Raw genomic sequence first — 25,083 nt, forward strand, 5'->3', positions numbered from 1 at the left:
TCCCACAATTCTTTGCAAAATTAAGATTTTTCATTTTTTTTTATTTTTCTCCACAAAATTGTCATTGTAATAGGTTATTTCTCTCACATGGCATGTGTATACCACAAATGACACCCCCAAAAAAATTCTGCTACTCCTCCTGAGTATTACAATACCACATGTGTGTGACTTTTTCACAGCCTGGCCACATAGAGAGGCCCAACATGCAGGGAGTGCCATCACGTGTTCTAGGAGCATAAATTACACATCTAACTTGTTGACTACTTATTACACTTTTGAAATACCAGGACAATGACACGTGACACTGATGACAGATGGCACTGATACGTGGCAATGATGACACTTATACGTGGCACTGATGACACGTGGCACTGATAACAGATGGCACTAATATGTGGCACTGATGACAGATGACACTAATATGTGGCACTGATGACACGTGGCACTAATACGTGGCACTGATGACACGTGGCACTAATACATGGCACTGATGACACGTGGCACTAATACATGGCACTGATGACACGTGGCACTGATACGTGGCACTGATGACAGATGGCACTAATACGTGGCACTGATGACAGATGGCACTATGTGGCACTAATGACACGTGGCACTGATGACAGATGGCACTGGGGACAAATGGCACTGACAACAGGTGGCACTGGGGACAGATAGCACTGGGGGCAAGTGGCACTGGGGTGGGGTGGATTGCACTGGGGTGGATTGCACTGGGGCGGATGGCACTGGGGCGGATGGCACTGGGGCAGGATGGCACTGGGGCAGGATGGCACTGGGGCGGATGGCACTGGGGCAGGATGGCACTGGGGCAGGATTGCACTGGGGCAGGATTGCACTGGGGGAGGATGGCACTGGGGGAGGATGACACTGGGGGAGGATGGCACTTTTTTTTACACTTTTTTTTTTTATCTCTGTGCACTGACGGCTGCTGTAGCCGTTCATCTCTCCCCTCTCACACGCTGTCTGTGTGAGGAGGGAAAGCGGCGCTGAGAGATGATCTCATATGTTTACATATGAGATCATCTCCCATTGGACACGCCGATCATGCTGTAAACGGCTGCTGTGATTGGCCGTTTACAGCGATCTGTGTTTGCCTGTCCCCGGGGGACACGGCGAACACAGAACTTCCGCGATGCGCGCCCGCGGCGGCGCGCATTGCGGAAGTAAACAACAGGCCGTCCAGGAACGGCCAATTGCAGGAAAGCGCCTGTTCTAAGGCCGTAAATCGGCTATAGGGCGGGCGCGAGGTGGTTAAAATACGTTTGGCATAACTACATCACTATCACCAGCAAAGCAGCTCCATTATTATCCCATTAAAGAAGATGAGAATGTGCACTGCATTTCGACATTTCATCAGCTGCCGCGTCATGAATGTTAATTCTAGATTACGAACAGTAGTTTACAAGGCTGAAAACTCTTCCCGCTCGTTCCTTGATTCCGAGCATTCGTGTTTGTACTTCTGAATTTTTTGTACTTTTTTGTTCACATCCGACAAAAATGTTATAGCCTGCACATCCAGCTTTTGTTGAAAAAGTGAAATTGGCTGTCGAAAGCATTGTACTAATGATCTGAAAATGCGGAGATAGCTCGTCTTAAAAAAATTTCCCATCTGATTTTCGTTCATGCGTACAGGCCTTAACAGTTTTTTGGAACATATCTGCGGTCTTTTTCTTGCAAAAAAGTAGTGCTTTCTAACAACCTCCTGGAAAATGGCTGCAGCAATAATAGGTTATTGATAGGTCATCCTGATACTGAAAAACTGGACATGAAAATTTGTGATCATATATTTTCCCAAAAACATTACTGATTAATAAACACTTTTTCTCAAAGATTCCCTTATGTACTGTGCACACAAAGAATAAGTCACTTTGTTAATTAAGCCATGCCTCTTTAGCATGCTGATCTGCAGTAGACCCAATCCACCTTTTATTATAACATCAATAAGGACACTTGCTCTTTTTTTTTTTTGCTGGGGTCCAGATACCTAACTCTAACATCTGATTTAATTTCATTGCTCTTTAAAAAGCCAAATGAGCCCATACAAAGTGTTTTTCAAGAAATATATACACATATATAAACATACTAAAGTCAAAAGATGCAATAACATCACCCTAAACGCTCATGCACGCTAGACTCTTATGAACGCCTTTCTCCTGACAGGAGCAAAACACAGTTTAGGCACTTTAGACATGTTCACAAGCGTCAAACATTTGGGTGTTCATTCATTTAATTGGGCAGAATATTAATTTATTCTGCCCATTGAAATGAATTAATGTTCAAGTACTAAACTCACCTAGTGTTTAGGCCAGTTTAGACGCATTTACAAGCCTTTTGGAGCATTAGACAGTTTTTTTCTGCCCAAGTACTCCTCTCCTGAATAGGGATGAGCTTCGTGTTCGAGTCGAACATACGTTCGACACGAAACAACGGCTGTTCGCCCGTTCGGCGAATTCTGAACGTTATGGGCCGTTCGCGCCAAATTCGTGTGGCGCTCACGCCCCACAATGCACTGCGATGGCGCAGTGCATTGCTGGCTCATGATTGGCCAAGCATGCACTGTGACCCCACATGCTTGGCCAATCACAGCGCCGGCAGCGAGGAGAGCCATGATTGGCCACAGGCAGGATGCCTGGGGCCAATCATAGCTCAGGCTGTGTAGTACACGCCCCACACTATATAAGGCCGCCAGCGTGGCGGCCTTGTGTAGTGTGTTGGCATCTGTAGCAGTTAATGGGTGTTCTGTGTACCTTCAACACAGTATACACCGATCGTTATCGGCCGATTTTTCGTTCTTGCTCTTCTGTAGTGGTTGTCTGCGTGCCCTGACCGCAGTATACACCGCTATATTCACCTATATATCTAGCGCTATATCTATCTTTTATAATAGAGCTGTCAGTCAGTGTTAGGAGATTGTGCATGCTGTCTGCGTGCTCTGAACGCAGTATACACCGCTATATCCACCTATATAGCTAAATATCTTGCTCGTTTTAAATAGAGCTTTCAGTCAGTGTTAGGAGATTGTGCGTGCTGTCTGCATGCTCTGAACGCAGTATACACTGCTATATCCACCTATATAGCTAAATATCTTGCTCGTTTTAAATAGAGCTTTCAGTCAGTGTTAGGAGATTGTGCATGCTGTCTGCGTGCTCTGAACGCAGTATACACCGCTATATCCACCTATATAGCTAAATATCTTGCTCGTTTTAAATAGAGCTTTCAGTCAGTGTTAGGAGATTGTGCGTCCTTTCTGCATGCCCTGAACGCAGTATACACTGCTATATCCACCTATATAGCTAAATATCTTGCTCGTTTTAAATAGAGCTTTCAGTCAGTGTTAGGAGATTGTGCATGCTGTCTGCGTGCTCTGAACGCAGTATACACCACTATATCCACCTATATAGCTAAATATCTTGCTCATTTTAAATAGAGCTTTCAGTCAGTGTTAGGAGATTGTGCGTGCTGTCTGCGTGCTCTGAACGCAGTATACACCGCTATATCCACCTATATAGCTAAATATCTTGCTCATTTTAAATAGAGCTTTCAGTAAGTGTTAGGAGATTGTGCATGCTGTCTGTGTGCTCTGAACGCAGTATACACCGCTATATCCACCTATATAGCTAAATATCTTGCTCGTTTTAAATAGAGCTTTCAGTCAGTGTTAGGAGATTGTGCATGCTGTCTGCGTGCTCTGAACGCAGTATACACCGCTATATCCACCTATATAGCTAAATATCTTGCTCGTTTTAAATAGAGCTTTCAGTCAGTGTTAGGAGATTGTGCATGCTGTCTGTGTGCTCTGAACGCAGTATACACTGCTATATTCACCTATATAGCTAAATATCTTGCTTGTTTTAAATAGAGCTTTCAGTCAGTGTTAGGAGATTGTGCATGCTGTCTGCGTGCTCTGAACGTAGTATACACCACTATATCCACCTATATAGCTAAATATCTTGCTCGTTTTAAATAGAGCTTTCAGTCAGTGTTAGGAGATTGTGCATGCTGTCTGCGTGCTCTGAACGCAGTATACACCGCTATATCCACCTATATAGCTAAATATCTTGCTCGTTTTAAATAGAGCTTTCAGTCAGTGTTAGGAGATTGTGCGTGCTGTCTGCGTGCTCTGAATGCAGTATACACCGCTATATCCACCTATATAGCTAACTATCTTGCTCGTTTTAAATAGAGCTTGCAGTCAGCGGTAGGAGATTGTGCGTGCTGTCTGTGTGCTCTGAAAAAGACGGACGGCAAAACTAATTATACAGGGGTGATAACCCTTCCCTATGTTTTCCAAAAAGCTTAAAAATAGTTTTTTTGACTGGAGCTACACTTTAAAAATGTACCAGTTGAAAATTACAAACTGATTCAACTTAACACAACAAACCTACACAGTCCCTGTCTTGTTTGCATCGCCTGTATACTGCTGTTCTGAGTATATAGGGCCTGGGGGCCACACGTATTTCCTTTTTTTAATATGGGTACGGGGTTCCCCTTAATATGCGTACAAGACCCAAAGGGGCTGGTAATGGGCAGGGAGGGCTACCCATGCCATTTTTCTCAATGATTTTCAACCATATTGCAGGAACCAGATATAACATTAAAACCGCAAGCAGCTTTAAATGACGTTATTTCCGTTAAATGTCATTTTGTGCAGGGACTGTTCTAAACACGGGAAACACGTGGCACTTCACAAGCATACTACAGACACCCCCCAGGCACCATATTTAAAGGAATATTTCACTTTATTTTTTCATTTTAATCGTCATTAAAATCAGTGCTCCCGCTAAAACAGACGTTTTTAAAAGTTTTTTTTGCATTGACCCATGTCCCCTGGGGCAGGAGCCAGGTCCCCAAACCCTTTTTAGGACAGTATCTTGCATATTAGCCGTTAAAATTAACACTTTTAATTTTCGAACGTTTGAGTCCCATAGACTTCAATGGGGTTCTAACGTTCGTACGAATTTGGGGTCCGTTCGAAAGTTCTGGTGTGAACCGAACCGGGGGGTGTTCGGCTCATCTCTACTCCTGAACATGATTTTGATGCATTCAGATTTCTGCCCCTAAACACCTGTAAGTGCCTATATATGAATGGATGCATAGGCGAAGATTTACTAAAACTGGTGCACACACAATCTGGTAAAACAGGTGTTTGACAGCTGCAGTGCATAAGGCCTATTAGGATCACATTAAGATCCTTAAAATGTATGGTTGATAGCTGGTACATCTGCTTTTGTCTTTATGTGTCACTTATAAAAAAGTGAAGATGGTCCCAAACAAAACTTACCCTAAAAACTCCCAAAGACGGTCAAACACCCTAGGGCTTCTATTTTCTGTGCTTTGTGAAGACTGAGACACTGAAGTTCGATAATATCTCTCCTTACAAGAAAAGTGAGATGATGTGTCCACAATCCTTAAAAAACAAGAAGAATATAAAAGATTTGTTATAAATGATGCCTCTGCTGTGTTACATACTGTATATAAAACAAAAAAAAAAAACTTAAATTATCTTGTTTCTCATGACTGTTTTTGGGCAGTGTCTCTTGACCTAAGGGATTGCATTCAATGTGGTCTACGATCAATTTAGGGTCTTTACTGACAAGTCCCCAGGACAGCTGCCACCTTCTAGCTTCTTCCAGACATGGTCCAATGCGTGAGGCAATCCTTCTCCAGGCCAGATACTTTGTGGTGACATCCTGCAATCAGTTTCTAAGCAGATACATCCGGGCCCTCAGCCCTGGCACCACTGAGGCCTCTAGAACAACTACCCAGTCCACATGCTGCCAATGGGCAGAAGCCCTTCAGGCTCTGGAACATTCTGGAGGGGAGAAGGAACACAACTCCCCAGTGCTTCAGACTTTCCCAGCCCCTTCTGGACACCCCTCTCTAGGGATTGACTGGAGCCAGGGACGTTTTTAAGGCAGGGCAAAAGGGGCAGCTGCCCTGGGCCCTGTCATTGTTGTGGGGCCCAAAGCAGCTGCCACATACTTGCCAACTATCCTGGTTTAAATTCCCTCGTTCCTTGAATTTTTAGTCCCGTGCTGTGTCCCAATGTCTCAGTGTGAAGTGCTGCTACTAATGCTGCCCAGCTCTGCCATATTGTTGTGTACAGATGACTCACCTGCAGACCCTGTGTTTACATGTAAATAGTGACAGCATTCATATGTATATCATGGCCCCCCCAGGTCAAATCCACCATCACCTATACTGAATACTGCCCACTGGGGAGGTAAAGGGGCATGCTTGAAAGTCCTGCCTACAACTGTGGTCATTAAGCCTAACATCTGCCTGTTCTGCAAAGGCAAGCGAATAGGTGGGTCCAAAGATGAGCAGAGTAGGCAGGTAGAGTTAAAGGGGGTGGAGGGTTGGTGTGGAGAGGATGGGGGAGGTTTGGGGTGCAGAGGTTAGCAGGGGTTTTATGATGCAAAGGTGTACTGACAGGGTGGATAAAGATGTAGGTCGCGTGTGGGGCAGCCCATCCATTTCAATGGGCTGCTCTATGTGCTAGAAATGCGGAAGAAGGTTCCTTACCCTTTTTCAAAATCACACGGTGCCGAGGCACATGTCAGCGGATGTGTGAGGGTGTCATTAACAATTGATGGCATTACTGTGTATCTGCTAAAGGGCAGCTGCAGATTTTGCAAGCGTTCCTGACACACAAATGTGAACGCAGGCTAAATGTCTCAGTTATATTGGTGGTCAGTGTAAATCTTCTCATTACGTTGGGGCTTGATGTAGAATCCTTTCATTCATGCCTGATCTGATACAGTAAACCGATTTTGAGTCTAGCTGCTATTTATTGTATATCTCAGAGCAGGTGGAGAGCGAAATTGCATGAGGGGGCGGGTTGGGCTTTGGCGTTGGGGGCCCCATGAGAATTTTTGCCCAGGACCCAATCAATATTAAAGACAGCCCTGACTGGAGCATGATAAATATTCAGGCTGGTTATTTGAATCTCCCACCCTAAGCTCTGGATGCTTCTTCTGGAGGCAGGGGGGAGCAATCAAACTCCCAACCTGTGAAATCCTGAATAGACCAGGACAAATGACCGCTACTCCCTAGGTTACAGAAGGAGCCAAAACCTAAACTTACCTAGCATCCTACACTAGGAGGGTGCTACAGATGCAATGTCATCACCAGTGTTCACTTGGCATACAACTGCCCATTTACATCAATGTCTGCAACACAACCTGTTTCAGTATCACTTTTGATAAACTTACATGATCTGTAAGGGTTGACAATACAATAATTATTTTGCACATACGTTGTAAGTACTGATTTTTGATTGTGTTGATTTTCCTTATCAAATTTGCTTATTATTTTTTAAATATAACAAAGATTGATAAATTGAGTACATACAATGATGGTGGTACAATATTCAGATAGCAATAAAGCTAAACATGTTGATTTTTGAACAGGATGAGTACATAACAATGAAAAAAATGTAACAAGTAGAGCAACAAGTAACCAATAAAGTATTACATCAAAAGCATTAGAAAATTCCATCAGAAGGAAAAAAGTAAGCTAGTGACTTTTGGTTCATTTTGAAGAGCAGTAATAAGGAAATCAATCTAATAGGTACAGTATCTCACAAAAGTGAGTACACCCCTCAGAATTTTGTAAATATTTTATTATATCTTTTCATGTGACAGCACTGAAGAAATGACACTTTGCTAAAATGTAAAGTAGTGAGTGTACAGCAGTATAACAGTGTAAATTTGCTGTCCCCTCAAAATAACTCAACACACAGTCATTAATGTCTAAACCGCTGACCACAAAAGTGAATACACCCCTAAGTGAAAATGTCCAAATTGGGTCCAAAGTGTCAATATGTTGTGTGGCCATCATCAGCCTGTCAATGCTCAGACCATACTCTGCACACTGCATCAGATTGGTCTGCATGGCTGTCATCCCAGATGGAAGCCTCTTCTAAAGATGATGCACAAAAATGCCTGAAAATAGTTTGCTGAAGACAAGCAGACTAAGAACATGGATTACTGGAACCATGTCCTGTGGTCTGATGAGACCAAGATAAACCTATTTGGTTCAGATGGTGTCAAGTGTGTATGGTGGCAACCAGGTGAGGAGTACAAAGACAAGCTTGCCTTGCCTACAGTCAAACATGGTAGTGAGAGTGTCATGGTCTGGGGTTGCACGAGTGCTGCCAGCACAGAGGGACCTACAGTTCATTGAGGGAACCATGAATGGCAACATGTACTGTGACATACTGAAGCAGAGCATGATCCCCTCCCTTTGGAGACTGGGGCCACAGGGCAGTATTCCAACATGATAATGACCCCAAACACACCTCCAAGACGACCACTGCCTTGCTAAAGAAGTTGAGGGTAAAGGGGATTGGCCAAGCATGTCTCTAGACCTAAACCCTATTGAGCATCTGGAGGAGTGGACGAGGACTCCAGTGACAACCTGTGAAGCTCTGATGAACTCCATGCCCATGAGGGTTAAACCAGTCCTGGAAAATAATGGTGGCCACACAAAACTTTGACACTTTGGGCCCATTTTTTTTCACTTACGGATATATTCACGTTTGTTGCAGTTTAGACATGAATGTCTTTGTTGCGTTATTTTGAGGGGACAGCAAATTTACACTGTTATACAAGCTGTACACTCACTACTTTACATTGTAGCAAAGTGTCATTTCTTCAGTGTTTTCACATAAGATATAATAAAATATTTACAAAAATGTGACATACTGTATCTTAGGATTGAGTTGTTCCTATTTATGGATGTCTAAGCCCTTGTACACACGGTCGGAGATTCCGTCGGAATGTGTCCTATCGGACCGTTTTGTCGGATATTCCGACTGTGTGTGGTATGCATCAGATTGTTTCCGTCGGAATATCAGTCGGACCAAATTTTCCAACTTGCTGGAAATATTTTCCGACAAACTGCTCCGATCGGACATACTCCGATCATGTGTAGAGAATTCCGATCAGACAAAGTGCCACGCATGCTCAGATCAAATTCCTACATCAAAGCTATTGACTACTAGCCTGAACGTAGTCCCATCGTAATGAAATTACATCATCACGTTCTGAAAGATCGAATTTTCCGACAACTTTGTCCGACCGTGTATGCAACAGTTTCGGACAAGATCCGTCGGACGAAATCCGACGGACAAAATCTGATGGATTTGGTTGTCGGAATCTCCGACCGTGTGTACAAGGGCTAAGAGAAGGGAAGTGAATTGTTAGCAAGCTGACGGTCTGAAGGAGGCAACTAAATGTTGAGTACAGTGCATTTTTCATAGTTAACTGTTAAGCCTGAAATGTATGCAAAATGGTTTAGGACAGAGAGGAGATTAGGTGCTGTGATATGGGGAGATGACATGAAGAGTAAGATGTAATCTGCAAAAAGACATACTTTATGATGACATCCAGCTACTTCAATACCTTTTATATTTGGATCAGATCTAATTAAATTTACCAAGGGTTCAATAACGAGTGCAAATAGGATGGGGAAGAGAGAGGACATCCTTGACAGGTGCCGCTTCCAATAGGTATGGGATGAAATCCACTTCAAAAAATGAAGTCCAAACCCCCATTTTTGAAGAATATATTGTAAGTATGGCCATGAGACAGTGTCAAATGCTTTGCTTTTATCGAGCGACAAAAAAAATGCAGGTAGCCCTCTGGATTTACCAACATGGGCAAGTAAAGAAGCTCTACGAATATTATCACTTGCTTGGTGCAAGGGGATAAACCCAACTTGATCTTGATGAACAAGTTTACCTATTACTTGATTTAAGCAGGTTGCAAGTATTTTAGATAAATGTATAATGTTAATATTAAGAAGTAAAATAGGGCAGTAATTTGTCTGTGCTCTGAGATAATAGAAAGCAGCTGACACTCACTAGACAATTTGTGTAAACAAGTTAATAAAATAATAGTGTAGCACTAAAGTTGTAAAAAATATTGTTGTGCAATAAACAAATTTTAATGAAACAAATGTGACATGAAAAACTGTTGATGTGCACACAAATGACAGAGTAAAAAATTGCAGCAGCAAATAAATTGTGGAAAACATGCTATAATCAATAAAAGAAAAAAATTATAATGAATGAGTAAAGTTAAATAACTCCAAAATGAAAGTTTATAAATTAAAAAAATGAGTGAAAAAAACTCCAAGAAATTGGAATCCTTAAGTGAAGATGGAGATACCCATGTGAAGGTACGGTAGAAAAACAATGGCAACTGGTTTGTGCAATCCACCATCAAGTAGTAAAATGACATGCTACCAAAAAAAAACGGACTCATATACTGGTTTTTAATGAGTCAACCAAGCATATGTGAGGTGACACCTCAACCTTGTTGTGCTGTATCGGATGGATGGTAAATGCACACTCGGTCACCAGTTGAAATGAGGAGGTTCCATTTTAGATGAACGACACTCCAAACAAACAGCAAACATCAAAAAGGAAGGCCGCTCCCGAACATGTATGTAGGGAATAAACAGCCACGCATAGTGTAAGCCCTTGTACACACGGTCGGACATTCTGACAACAAAATCCGTCAGATTTTGTCCGACGGATTTTGTCCGAAACTGTTGCATACACACAGTCGGACAAAGTTGTCAGAAAATCTGATCGTACTTAACGTGATGGTGTTATTTCATTAAGACGGGACTACGTTCAGGCTAGTAGCCAATAGCTTTGGTCTAGGAATTTGATCTGAGCATGCGTGGCACTTTGTCCCATCGGAATTCTCTACACATGATCGGACAAAGTCCAATCGGATCCTGTTGTCGGAAAATTTTATAGCCCAGCTGGAAAACTTGGTCCGTCGGATATTCTGCCGGAAACAGAACGATGGAGCCCACACACTGTCGGATTATCCGACAACACAGTCCTATCGGACATTGTCCATCGGAATGTCCGACCGTGTGTACAAGGGCTTAAACTCCTCTGCTACCAATTCCTGTATTGTGTTCTTTCTATGTTTGTGATAGTGTTGGAAGTGTAATTTGTGAAAAATGGGAATCAGCAGCAGCATGGTTCAAATTAGGGTTGGGCGAATATAATTTAGTAAGATTTTAATGAAATGTGTGTAAAATTTTGAGAGGGTTACTCGTGTATGAATCACGGTTTAGTTTGAGTTTGCTTGCTTTGAGGTAAAAAAGATGTGATTTACATATTAATTTATCTGCAGAAACAGGTCGAATTCTAAGCGGGCTCTATAAATTTTAGGTTTAGTAGGAGGGAGAATTTTGGAATGCATCATGACACAGATTGAAGTAATTTTCTAATTTTTTTGGTGAAGGAGCTTACGCCCGCGTTTTGAGATATGATGCTTGCCGGATAAGCATTCCTCAAATTAGAAGTTTATAGGCTTTCCAAAGAGTGAGAGGGGAAATAGCTGCAGAAATATTATTAATGAGATGAGTCATTGAGAGCATGTTTAATATCTAGACAATGGGATGGGTCAGTTAGAATGGAATCATTAATGCACCAAGACAAATCCTGGGATCTTGGGATAGGGGAGGAGGTGGTAGTACAAACTGCACTATGATCGGACCAAGTAAAGGGTGTAATAACTGATGATAGGATTTCTAGGGCCAGGCCAACACTTGGGAAGATATCAATATCAATCCTAGAAAATGATTTGTGTGGATGGGAGTAATATGTAAAGCGTTTACGAGCTGGATTGAGCTCACACCAAGGGTCTAACATGTTATGCTTAGAAATAAGTTGCTGAAATTAAAGCTTAGGGGAACAGAAGGAGAGAGAAGGGAGAGATTTATCCAAGAAGGGAAAAAGAACTTGGTTTGAGTCTCTACATAATATCATTGTACCTAACTTATGTGAATCAAGTACATGAAAAAGATGGGAAAGAATTGATAATGGATGTCTATTAGGAGCATAATATGATACAATGGTTACAGCAACATCAGAAATGTGCCCAATAAGAATGAGATAGTGGCCTTCAGGATCTTTAATTTCAGATGAAAGTACAAATGGGGTTGTTCAGTGAATAGCTATAAGAACACCTTATTGTTTAGTAGCTGTAGAGGCTGTATATACCTGTGGATAAGAGGAGCTGAAAAACGTGGGAGTAGATTGTTCACTAAAATGGGTCTCCTGTAGGCAAAGAATGTGGATTTTAGCTGCAGCAAATGAACGGAATGCTTTAATGTGTTTTTTGTCAAGCAGATATTACTAAGATTTGTAAAATAATAAAGAGAGCTAATAGCTCAACAGAACGACATACTGGGGAAGTGACAAGCGGTCCACCAGAGACCAAAGTGCTACCATCTGAAGCCCACACAATAAAGGGGAGCCGAGGGTAGAAAACTGGAGGAGCAAAAAAAAAAAAAAAACACCAAAGGGAACACTGCCAACAATGAAAAGTAATACATAAATAGAAATGATTCCATTGTCCCATTGTCCCAAAAAGTTCCATAACCATCAATGTGTCATGAGAAAGCATATGAAGAAGGATGGAAAGGATGGAGTAAGGTATATACAAGGAACAAAAAACATCACTGAAAACACTCAAAAAAAGAATAATAGCTCAAGGCTATTATATCGAACAACAATAATATTGCATGGTGGACCATCAGCTTTACGAGGTGATAGGGCTCTATGAACCCTGTCCATCTACATGTGTTTGACTGCTATGGAAGGCTGTAGTTCTTGAAATAGGGATAGCATAGTGGCTTGCAAATCAGTGACAGATTCAGGTATTCCACGTATATGGATATTGGAATGGTGGGCCCTATTTTTGTAATCTGCTAAACAAGATTGAAGGATTACGTTTTCCTCTTTGAGGTTTTCAAATTCAACTGCATAAGCCTGAGTGTTATTTTCAAGTTCATCATCCCACAGTTTAAGATTTGCAGTGCGTTGGCCCAGTTCTCTGATTTCCATAGTCAGACTGTTTGTTATGTGATCTGAGTTGTGTTTAAGGGTTTTGTGAAGCATTTTTTCAAATTGCTTCAGAACAAAAGAATGAGCAGGGTCTGTAAAAGATGTAATTTGTGAAGTTTGTATAGGTGAATCTGAATCATATTCCGTGTTGCTACAGATACTTTAGAGCGCTGTTAGGATTTCACTGAGTGTGAGGTACCAGGGGGAGGGGATGCAGCTTGTGCCATTCTGATTGAAACCTAAGGCAGCACTTCTTTGTTATTTTTTGGCTTTATTTTCAGGCGAGAACTCCCTAGAACCATTACATTAAGTGCCAGGGGTTATTAGCAGACTGAGTAACAATATTTACCAGGTGAAGCTGAGCCGGGACACAGTGAAATATGGCAGAAACATCCCGTTAGGAGCAGAGCTCTAAGCTGGATTTCTTCTCAGCCAGGCTTTGCCGATGTACCTCCGATCGTGTTAATTTTGCAAGACATGAGCACACAATCTCATCAATCAAGAATAATGAATTGCATTGTTATCTAATACAAAACAATGCTTTAAGGGGGCGCATGCGCGAAGCCTAACATGGAGGACGCTTCCTGCTAGTGCTCCGCACTCCCCACCGCCACTTCGGTACTTCTGCATCAGACCGAACCCGCTCTTACACCCAAATTACACTGTATCACCTCCTTACTTGCCCCAGCACCAGGTGGAATGGTACTGATGCAACACCGGGGTAAGAACAAGCCGAAGCCAATCAAGGAAGCCCTCGCCCGCGCTTCGTACAAAATGGTGGCGAAGGCCCTTGCCAGCCAGCGTACTGCTTCCCTGCCTAGCCGGGAGACGTCGGATAGTGAGGACGAGCGTGAAGATGATGTGTTCAACCCTGTCGGCACTCCCCCGTTACCGTCGGGTATGATACCAAGTGACTTCCTTAAACATATGGAGACCATGCTCCAGAAGGCCCTGAAAGCTACTTCAGAACAAATCACGGACAGACTATCAAAGGAAATCCGCGATATCGGCCAGCACACCACAGCTTTGGAGTCTAGGGTCGACGATATGGAACTCACCCTACAGGAGCACGCCCAAGAACATGCAGCACTCCGAGAAGAGAATGCTGCGCTGCTCTCTCGTTGGGAGGACGCAGAAAACTGCTCGCGCAGGTCCAACCTGATGATACGAGGGATTCCTGAGTCTGTAGATGACATTCAGTCCTTCACGACGGCCCTGTTCCAGGAGCTCGCCCCCGGCGTACCCATCGAATGCCTAGAATTTGATAGAATTCACAGGTCCGCCGCGGGACATCATAGTCAAACTGCACTTCTTTCGCACAAAGGAGCAACTCCTCACGGCTGCACGCAACAAGGAAGCGTTACTGTTCCAGGGACATACATATCAGCTATTCTCGGACCTGGCCCCCCTTACCATCACCAAGCGCCAGGCCATGAAACCGCAGCTGCAAGTCCTACTCCAACACCATCTGAACTATACCTGGCGTTTCCCGTTCGCCATTCAATTCGCCTACCAAGGTCAGCAGCACACCTGCTCCTCCCCGGAGTCTTTACAACGCCTACTAGAAACTCTCCACCTCGTCTCTCCAGACCAATACTCTGAGACCAGCTTACCTCGCACTCCAGCCCGCTCGGTGGCCCACCCTTACTCAGCTACTCCGCTACGCAACCAACCGGGCCCCCTATCTATCCGCAAGGGAACTCCATCAAGATCAGCAGACGGCAGAGTCTCCACTCCCAAGTCCCGTCCGCCACGCTGAAGCACTTGCAGTGGTTTTCATTTTTTTTTTACTCAGTTAATTCCCTATGCTTCTTCTTACGCCCTATAGGTTTCGGACTACTGTGAGGTAGATGGACACCGGTCCCTGTCCTAGGGACTTTCTTCCACCGGAACCCAGGGGTCCGACTTTTGGTATGTACTTTTTCGCCCATAACGAATCCCCACGCTACCCGGAGCTCCAGCAGGACAAGACAATCCCCCCTTTATTTGCTTTACCTAACTCAGTATGCCCCTGCCTCCCTGCCGAGTGCCTTACCTCCCTACTTTATGGGATGGCCTTGCCCGAGCCTGGTGTTCCATTTTGTCCTTGTGTTCCTACGTCTTCGGACCTGGCTCATGCTACCCGAATCTTGGCCTTTTGTTCCACTTAAAGCTTGGTTTCTTTAATTTTGTTCCCTGGCATATTTTTATGTCCCATTTAACCCTTCTTTTGTTTTTATTTTTATTTTTATTTTTGCTCTTATTTTTGCTTGCTGACACTTTTTGCCTCTAGTGCTACTGTACAGAATAGCTTATGTGATGTCGGTATCTAGAGTACTACTGTTGTTCTATCTTCCTGATTTTATATGTTAATGGCTAATCCTGTAACCACTGCATACCCCTTCCCTTACCCTATTGCCTCCTTCTCCTCATAACCTCCCTATGCCTACTACCCCTTCCCCACCCCCCCTCTTCCCAGCACCACCTTTCCCACCCCTCCCTCCCTCAGCATCCCCTCTCCCTCCCCTTCCCCTCCCCCTGCATTCTTTCTCCCTCCCCTCCCCCCTCCACATCCCTTCTCCCTCCCCCTTTGTCCTCCCTTCCCTCACTTTACTCCCACCCACTGTACCCTTTTCCCCCTTCTCTCCCTGATCCCCCCTCACCCTCTCTATGCCCTTCACCTTTCCTCCCCTTGGCCCCTTTCCAATCCCCCTTACCCCCCCCCACCCCCCTCTGGTCCTTACTGTATGGTACTGTTCTGTTACAAATATTCACAAGTGGGACGGTTCAAATGTTATGGTACGGTTATATTAAATATCCTGTTTTAGTTTTGCTCATTATAGGTTAAGAGTATTACACTGTATGTTTGCAATGCTGTTTACAAGGATGTCCCATTGGCGGCGGGGAGCAGTCACTGCTCCCCCGTCTCTCAATGCGCTCTCTCCTGGGCTGTCCCTCCTGGGCCCCGGAGACTGAGCATTGCCTGGTTGGGCGATTTAGCCTGGCTCTCTTGTGCTCTTACCAATTCATGGCTCGCCCTCCGCTTTGATTCCTTTCTCCTCTTCCTGTTTCTTCTCTCTCTTCCCGGTCACACCCCCCCCCCCCCCACTCCCCTTAGGTCAGTCGGCTCCCACGTTTCCTTCAATACGTTATATTTTCCCTTTCAATTGTTTCATATGGCTCCCTTGAATATACTTTCCCTTAATGTCAAAGGTCTCAACTCCCCTAACAAGAGGGTTAAGGCCTTCTGGAACTATATATACAATATTTCAAATGTTATCCACTTTAACCTGGGAGCCACTAGACCCTGACCCAGCATTGGCCCTTTTAAACTCCTACCCAAATTTCTATACTAAAGCACAGGTGCGCCTTTCTCTGCAAATCACTACGGCCGCCAAACAAACAATCGCTAAAGCCTGGAAAACCCCTACCCTACATGTTTCTGAAGTAAAAAACAGGGTCACGCAAGCAATGATCCATAGTAGAATTGAGGCGACTGTTCAAGACACCATCCCCCGACACTCTAAAATTTGGCAACCGTGGGTTGACCACTTTTTACCACCAAACTTTGACAGGCACTTGCTGGAACCATAGATGCATACATCCCCTGGTACCGCCTCTGGCTATAGGTCCCTGAATATTTAGTGTGAGCTGGCCGACCCCCCTCCCCTCTCCCCTTCTCTTCCCCTCCCCATAACCTTTTCCCCCCTTTCTCTCTGGTTCTCTCCCTCTCCCCCTTCTCTTTTTACCCCAGCTACCCCACCTTTCTCTTTTCTGCTTCCTTCCCTCTTTGTACTCCTTTGCTTTCTTTGATAACCTCTGAGGTGTCATATACCTACGCTAGTCATGGTTAAACTACCACAAAGTTTTCCTTAAGCTGACATGCCGATCACCTTGTTTAACTAAATGTGCTATATCCCTCGCCCCGCCGCACATAGCACTTTTTTTTTTTTAAAGTTTGATACGGAGTGGGGGCCTTATATCGGACAGGTTGCAGGACTGCCAACCCTGTACAGTTATTCCGATCTTCTATGTCATAACCTGTCTTGTTTTGGAGTACACTTTGTTCCCATCTCATATTTTGTACATGTTGTACTGTTGCTATTTCTGTACTGCCTGAACTTGTTACCAATAAAAAAAATTTTGAACAAGAAAACAATGCTTTAAAATTCAACAAATGTTACACTTTTTTAACGTTTTTTTTGCATTTTGAAGCACTGCTTTATATTTTCCAGAGAATGTTTTATTGACGCTTGCCCACTATTCATGATGTGTTAGCAATTAGATTAAAATTATTATCTTAGAGAAGAGTATTTCCAATACAAAATGTGTTATTATAATTAAGGTAGCTTACATAATGCACTTCAGCAACATAGTGTTATTGGACAATATTTTATCAGATGTACACTATCCAGAACAGAGAAAGGTAATAGGAAACCTAAAATGTATAAATTAAATAAGTATGTCCCTCAATTAGTGACCAAGTAGAGAAAAACACTCATATGAGAAATGTAGGTGAAACAGGGGCAATGACATAGTTAATAGAAAGGGTTACACAAGAAAAGGGCATCTTGGTTATGCAATAGAAGGTCATTTCAAACTGAGGAACAAACCCTGTCAGTAATAAGGCATTAGTATTGGAAAGGTAAGAATATTAAAACTAGATCCAAAATATTGCATTCATGACATAGAACAGACTGACTTATACTTTGATTTATTAATGATGACATTTCAATAAAAAAATATTTAGTTTCTGTTAGTATTGTGCTTTCCCATTTGGTCATTTTTGATACATTTCAAGAAGCTTAAATCTAATTTCTAGCTGTTCTTATTTAGCATATTCTGTATTTATTGTATGTAAATATGAGGCTTATAATTTAAAATAATGCTTGCAGGGATAATAAGAACAGACACAAGTGTTCTATTTTGCACATTTCTCTAACTCTATTTTCTCTATGTTCTCCTCCTCGAGTCCTAATAAGATGTATGCTCCCTTATCACTCCCAATATTTTTTTTTTTTTTTTACAGATATTCCTACAGATCTGGAATTTTGTCTATTATTAATTACACTAGATTGAATTCTTTCCTAGGGTGATTTAAAATCTTTACTGTGTTAGAGAACCATGATATAATATCCATCACACCGAGGTAGGATTTCAGAAAATATATCTGTTATTTTCACTAAGATGCAGTATTTCTCTTCTAAATAAGAAAATGACCCTCATTTTAAATAACAAGCTAGTTTTAACTGTTGGCTCCAAAAGTGCTGAAAGATTCTAATGGGAGTTTCTTTTGTTGAAAAGCCTCTGGCTTTCCTTTTTTGTGATTAGTAGGCTCAGAGTTCAGGCATCAGGTCATAGCACCTAGTGCATAGCCCAAAGGCTTTCGCAGGCCAAAGCAAAGGGTCATGCAACTAAGGTTCTCTAACACAGTAAAGATTTTAAATCACCCTAGGTAAGAATTCAATCTAGTTTAATTAATAATAGACAAAATTCCAGATCTGTAGTCATATCTGTAAAAAATAAATAAATATTGGGAGTGATAAGGGAGCATATATTTTATTAGGACTCGAGGAGGAGAACATCTTGTCATTAATCTAACAGAAAGTAGGGTTAGAGAAATGTGCAAAATAGAACACTGGTCTCTGCTCTTATTATCCGTGCAAGCATTATTTTATATTAAATACCAAAAATACCAAGTTGTACCGGCGCTCAACCTCCCCCCTTCTGTGCTTAAGGGTCCGCTGCAATCCCAGTCCTAGTCCTCCCCCCAGAAAAACCAGGGTAAGTGAATGATGATAAAGAGATATATATATATATATATATATATATATATATATATATATATATATATATATATACATTATTTTATATTATAAGCCTCATATATACATATTTAGAAGAGAAATACTGCATCTTAGTGAAAATAACAGATATATTTTCTGAAATCCTACCTCTGTGTGATGGATATTATATCAAGGGTCACGTTACCAATCTCCTACCTGGGGAATGCTGGGATGAGGGTCATATTTTGGGTCCACAACTTGGTAAACTAAGTGTGTGGTATATGATATCCACATTTTTGTCATTGACAGACTCCCTCAACATGGCAATCACTGACAACATACAAGCAGTCTTTGACAGTGTCTTGTAACATGTACAGCCTCTGACAATCTCTGACAAACATGTGCGGGTTCTGGCATTCTCTTGTATTATTAAAAACAATACTAAAAACACTCAAAATTATGGAGTCCTTTGTAATATTGTAGCAGCGCTCTTGTCAGATAAAAGTAAATGACAAGCTTCCATATATAGTTCATATATGAGTCAATAAAAGCGAAAGAAGTCAGGTATGTGCTGTAATTTGTTCAAGAGCAAACAAACTAAGTCAGGAAGTGACAAAATGCGTCAGTGACATGATCTATGTGATTTGCCGGAAGTGACGTGTGCATTTCGCGGGCCGAGTATCTAGGAAGCAAGATGGCTGATGTACACAGTCGTGTCTTTCCTTCCATTATTGGTGACCGGGTGAATACATTTGCACTTACCACTTTATCACTGCTCCAAGATAACTTGACTATTGTACATTTAACTTGTAAGGTTTTTTTTTTTGGATTATTAAAACTTTTATGCAGTATTACACTATGTGGACAGTTCCTTTTTTTCACATGGCTTTACTGGAGTCCTGCATAGCGTGACTAGTGTTTGGTGGAAGTTTTGGTTTGAGGGGTGGAGAAGCAGTTTATAACTAAAGGGACATTTCAACTGTACTTTTGGTGAGTGCACCCCTAAATGGGAGATTTTTCCTCACGTGGTGAAGTATCTGGTGGATGGTGTTTGCTCTTGGACAAATTACAGCACAAGTTATAATTTTTAGTGTTTTTATTATTGTTTTTAATATACTGAAGTATAGTATTGTTTTTAATATACTGAATCTTTTTTCTGGTGGCTGCTTTTAGAGTGTGATTTTACAAATAGTATTGTATCCTCATATGTGTGACTTTTATTACTACATAGAAACCAAAAGGGCAATTATCCTGGGCACTGAGCCGTGCTTTTATAGGTGAGCCAGTCATTAAGCATCTTTTCCAGTCACTTGTATTAGGTCATCGGTCTCTTGAAGCAAAGGAGCACCTTTGAGCAGCCTCTTGGGAAATGGTTGTAGTAATAATAGATTGCAGGTACACTATCCAGCAAAAAATGGATAACTACCATGATAAATACACTGCAGCTATGCTTAGCAAGTAAATGGAAAAATCCTACAGTTAACCCACATGGAAGAGGCGCTAAAGAGTGAACCAACTATCAACATATAGTGATAGTGAACATACTGTATAGTAACATTATATAGTGAACCTCCACCAACCCATTACCTACCTTTGTGGCTTATTTAATTTCATGGGCCCACACAAATCGCTGCCAGTTTCAAAATTACATAATATAACATTCATTTCCACCAAGTATTAGGCATACATGATCACGTTAGTCTACAAGAGGAAATCCAGTCTCCTTTTTAACACTCTTTAAAGACTATTTATAACTGCTATACTGAGACGTCTGTTGTTTACACAGCTCAATAGCTAAAGCTGAAATTTGCATACACAAATTAATGGGTCAAAGCTATTAGTCACACCTTCCATGTTGTTTTTGGACAGCTCTGAATGAATTTTCAAACATTAAAAGTTAAGGACCCTCCTAAGAGGAGACACCACAAGATTTTTTTAATAAACTGAAAAATCATTTTAGTGCCCATCTCTAATTTAGATATCGGGAGTTACTTCCCCTGACTTCATAGCTAACCACTGACACATGCAATTCCACTGTTTTGTCAGAGGCACTCTTATTGAACAATGAACTGGCAGGTGGTGGAGCTTAACTATAAGGTCAGGGAACATCAGGTTCTAGTAGTACATTAAAACTAAATGATATAGAGACACGAAAAATTTTGGGGTACATACTGTGTTTTCTTTTGGAAGACTGTAATCTCAGGAAAACACAAGGTTCTCACAGATGCAGAGTGAGGAGCTCCAGAGTTCTGAGTAGAGAAAACAGTTTTTTTGGTTTTCTTCAGGTTTTGTAATTCCCCAATCAGACTCTGGAGTCCAGGTGCTTCAAAAAGCTTTGGGAGGAAAGAAGCCCCTACCCTAATCCAGGTCTTGCCAGAGAAAAGCAGTGTGTGTGAGCAGTTGTGCACAGCCCTTATAATCAAAGGCCCCACAGCAGATGAGGGCATCACCCTCCCAAGGAGTTCAAGAGGCTACAAGGGAGAAGAGGGGTGCATGTCTGCACCGTACAAGTGAAGTCCGTGGAGAAACAGACAGATGCCCTAAGCCTGAGGGCCAGAGAAGCAGCATTGTGACAGGTGCAGAGGTGGCACGTAAGCACAGGGGTGTTATGGGGTGGTCTGTGGGACCAGATCAAAGGCCTAAGCTTGAGGCCTCTGCAACAGCACTGCCAGAATGAGCCAAGAGGCTTAGTATTATTTATTTTGTGTATGAAGTGAAGGTGGAAACCCCTGCAAGGGCAACAGTTTGTTTTTGAGCTGTTACTTTCTTTTCAAATAAAAGTAGGCAAACAAGCCCTATCTGGCTGAAGTGAACTCATTGGAAGCACTACACCTTGAGCAAAATCCCCCACGTATCACAGTATACAGTATATACAGTACATCCTATACTGTATATCCCATATACGATATATCTCCTGGGATTTACATGCAATTTACCCCATGACCGTTTAATCCAGTCCACCTACCCATCTCCACATTTGAACCAATTATTTTTTATTTTCCCTCCTATGAAGGACCAAAAGCCCAAACAGTGTTGACAATTAGAACCTATGATTTCACATTCACAATATAATGTGATTTATTTTAGTTTATCTTATACAAATCTTAAGACTACAGCATAGCCAAACATTTTGGACATATAAGATATGTGATATACAATATATGCAACCATGTAACAAGACTATATATTTGAACAAGGCCGGCTAAAAATGTATTGTTTATTTAACAAGGAACTTTCTGTAGTTATTTTGGAAAGAGCAGCACAGATTAGTAAAACCAAAGAACATTCCCAGAAAATATTATAAAAAAAACATTTTACTTTTACAGTGGGCAGAGGAGGTCCATTCGTATGCATGTTACTAAAACTTAATAACTTGGCAGAGCACTGTGTACTGGAATTCCCCATGCTCAGCAATGTCTGCCTTGTAATGCTGCTAAGGTAGCCATCATTATTCAGCAGGGTACAGCTGTGCAGAGAGCAAAGGGCACATTTTCCTGGCAAAGACAAGCTTAAGACTGGCAATACATTGTATGTGGAAATCCCCTCAGTAAATGGGCTTGCTGCCTTGGCATTCATTAAAGGTGAACTCTAGGCAGATATGTAAGTTACAATATAACACAGCTCTGTATTAATTCATGTATTTATAATGTATTCTTTTAAATGGAAGTAGTGTTAAATTTTACTTAATATTAGCCTCATGCAGCCCCTGTATGTAAGTGGGTGCACCGTGGTGCAACGACAATAATTCGCACAGTTGGTGCAAAAGAGGACTTGTATTGAAGTAATGCAGTAGCAGTTCACAACAAAGCCTGGAGGGAAGACTGCCCAGCCGGCTGAACTTAAAGTCTTCAGCAAAGAGAATAGAACAATGTTCAGTCTGACTGACAGCGCCTGCAAAGAGAGCAGAATAGGGCCTGGCCATCTCATGCCCTTTCGGGAAGATGTCCAGAGGAGTAGCAGATCCTTTGCTTTCTCTCCTCGACAGAAACCTTAACAGGTGGAGTTTCTTTCCCTACACAGCCCACTCACAAATGTTTCCCAAAACTGGGAGCCAGTACCTTAAAGAGGGATTCCACCAAAAAAAAAAATATTAAAAGCCAGCAGCTATAAATACTACAGCTGCTGACTTTTAATAAATGGACACTCACCTGTCCCGGGTTCCAGCGATGCCGGCAGCCGAACCCGATCGAATGCTCGGCTCTCGGCTGCTGCAGTCACCATTCTAGGTGAGGGAATCAGGAAGTGAAGCGAAACGGCTTCACTTCCCGGTTCCCTACTGCGCATGCGCGAGCCGCGCCGCGCAATAGGAAATCTCCGCGCTGTCACTGGGACCCGTGTGTGTCCCAGCAGACAGCGCGGCAGGGCAGGAAATGGCGAAGACTCCCACAGGAGTCTATGCCCGGAAGTGGGTGAAAATACCTGTCTTTGACAGGTATCTCCACCTCCCTCCCCCCTGAAAGGTGTCAATTGTGACATCGGAGGGGGGGAGGGATCCGATCAGCGGAGGTTCCACTTTAGGGTGGAATCCCGCTTTAAATAGGTTCTGTCTGACCTAAGATGGCCACCAGAGTCACATGGGGTGGTAGCATCCAATAGGATGGCTCCCACACTGACCCAGGAAACCATAGAGAAACCCTTTTCCTCTTGACTTCCATTCCAACAACAGCCGGGGTAGAGCGCCACCTGGCATGGAGAAAGTAGACTACACCTGCCTACATGTACACCAGAGCTTCAATTAGAAGACGGAGAAGCTGAACAAGGGGCCAGTCAGTTCTACTGTAGTGCTAATGCTTACAAGTAACATCTAACAGGAGGAGAGAGCTGAGTGACAGATAGATCAGCTTTTTAGTCTGCTGCTTCTCTTTTTACTGTACAGTCACAGGCTGGGGAAAGGACCTGTAAGTATTCCTAACAGCTTGCCAGCAATGGATTTCAGACTACACCAATATGGCTGCCACAATTCGCTTGGAGAGCATGTGACATCGCAAAGAGTTGGGAATGTTCTGCAACATAGCCTGTGAGTAAAGAGATAGGTAAGTCTACGTTAAAACCAACATCTGTTGTTTTTCAGCATGTAGCCAAAGGGACAGCACTACCGCTGCTGCTTTGCTTTAATGGAAAGGGCTTTGTTACTTTGCAGTGGTTCAGGGTTTCAACTCAGATCTGTAAGCTAACCAATGGACACATTTTGGGATTTTTAGTATAAATTTTATAGTTAGCTTAACTAGATTGAATTGAATAGGGTGAATTGAACTGTAATATTGTTCTAATGCCAATATCATGCAATGATTGAACTTGTTACTCTGCTCACATTAACCATTTCTTCTATTTTCAATGTGGAGCCACTGCTGTATAAAGTTTCATGTTACTTACATCTGCCTGCTTACCTGGATTTTGAGGGTGACAGCAGACCCGCGTAGGAGCTGTACCAATAATACTTATCAAAACCAACACTTATGCCGCGTACACACGACTGGACTTTCTGGCAGACTAGGTCCGACGGAATCAGTCCGTTGGACAATCCGATCGTGTGTGGGCTAATCCGATCGTTTTTCATAAAAAAAATATGATAAGCCTAGAAATAGAACATGTTTTAAATCCTTCCGACCGACTCAATTCCTATCGGGAAAACCGTTTGTCTGTATGCTGGTCCGATGGACCAAATATGACCCAAGGGAAGCTATTGACTACTGGCTATTGAACTTCCTTTTTCAGTCCATTCTTACGTCATCACGTTCAAAACAAATGGACTTAGTCCGTACATGTGTGGGCAAGTCCTTTCATTCGGAAGGTCCATTGGAACTCCGCTGAAAGGCCATCTGGAAGACCGTCGGACCTAGTCTGCCAGAAAGTCCGGTCATGCGTATGCAGCATTTTAAGGTGTTCTACACACCTAGTTACTTAACAGAAAGAATACCTTACTTCTATTTAATAAAACTGACCAGATTTAGGACTAGAAAAATGTACATATCTCCATGATGCTGAAAATCTGATACATGATTTCATTTTGCATCTGAAAGTCTACAATTATGTCTCATTTAAATATTCATTAAAAAGTACAGAGCTCAAAAATTAGAACATAAACAAATTCATATGAATAAAATCACATAAATGACGTGAAGAAAAACTGTGTCCATCCAAAAAGGAATTTAAATCTCCACAAAACATGAAATTATTACAGATGTAAGTTCATATATATATGATTATTCCACGCAGATGAAATCCAGATAGAAGTTTCCAAACAGGTGAGCAGTGAATGTTCTAGAACAGATTCCTTCCAAACAAATGTAGTGATAATGCTAAAGAGCCTTCAACACAAAACATGCTCTGGTGAATTAATGCACCTTACAGGTGAAATGGATATTTTGATGATAGGCAACTCCTATCCTCATATTGATTAGTGGTTCCAAATTAATA

General features: G+C 42.3%; 1 protein-coding gene across 5 annotated transcripts in view; it reads right to left on the reverse strand.

The window, feature by feature from the left end:
* The window catches only part of TP63 (tumor protein p63), a 225,888-nt gene that overhangs the window by 138,135 nt on the left and 62,670 nt on the right, over positions 1–25,083 (reverse strand). For all 5 annotated transcript variants that reach the window (XM_077487550.1, XM_077487551.1, XM_077487549.1 and 2 more), the window contains exon 2: positions 5,303–5,428. In XM_077487550.1, the coding sequence (XP_077343676.1) occupies positions 5,303–5,428 (126 nt within the window). The remainder of the gene's footprint in view (positions 1–5,302; positions 5,429–25,083) is intronic.

Source organism: Lithobates pipiens, unplaced genomic scaffold, assembly GCF_037356315.1.
Source record: "Lithobates pipiens isolate NorthernLeopardFrog02 unplaced genomic scaffold, aLitPip1_a1.2 Scaffold_18, whole genome shotgun sequence".
Taxonomy (NCBI): Eukaryota; Metazoa; Chordata; class Amphibia; order Anura; family Ranidae; genus Lithobates; species Lithobates pipiens.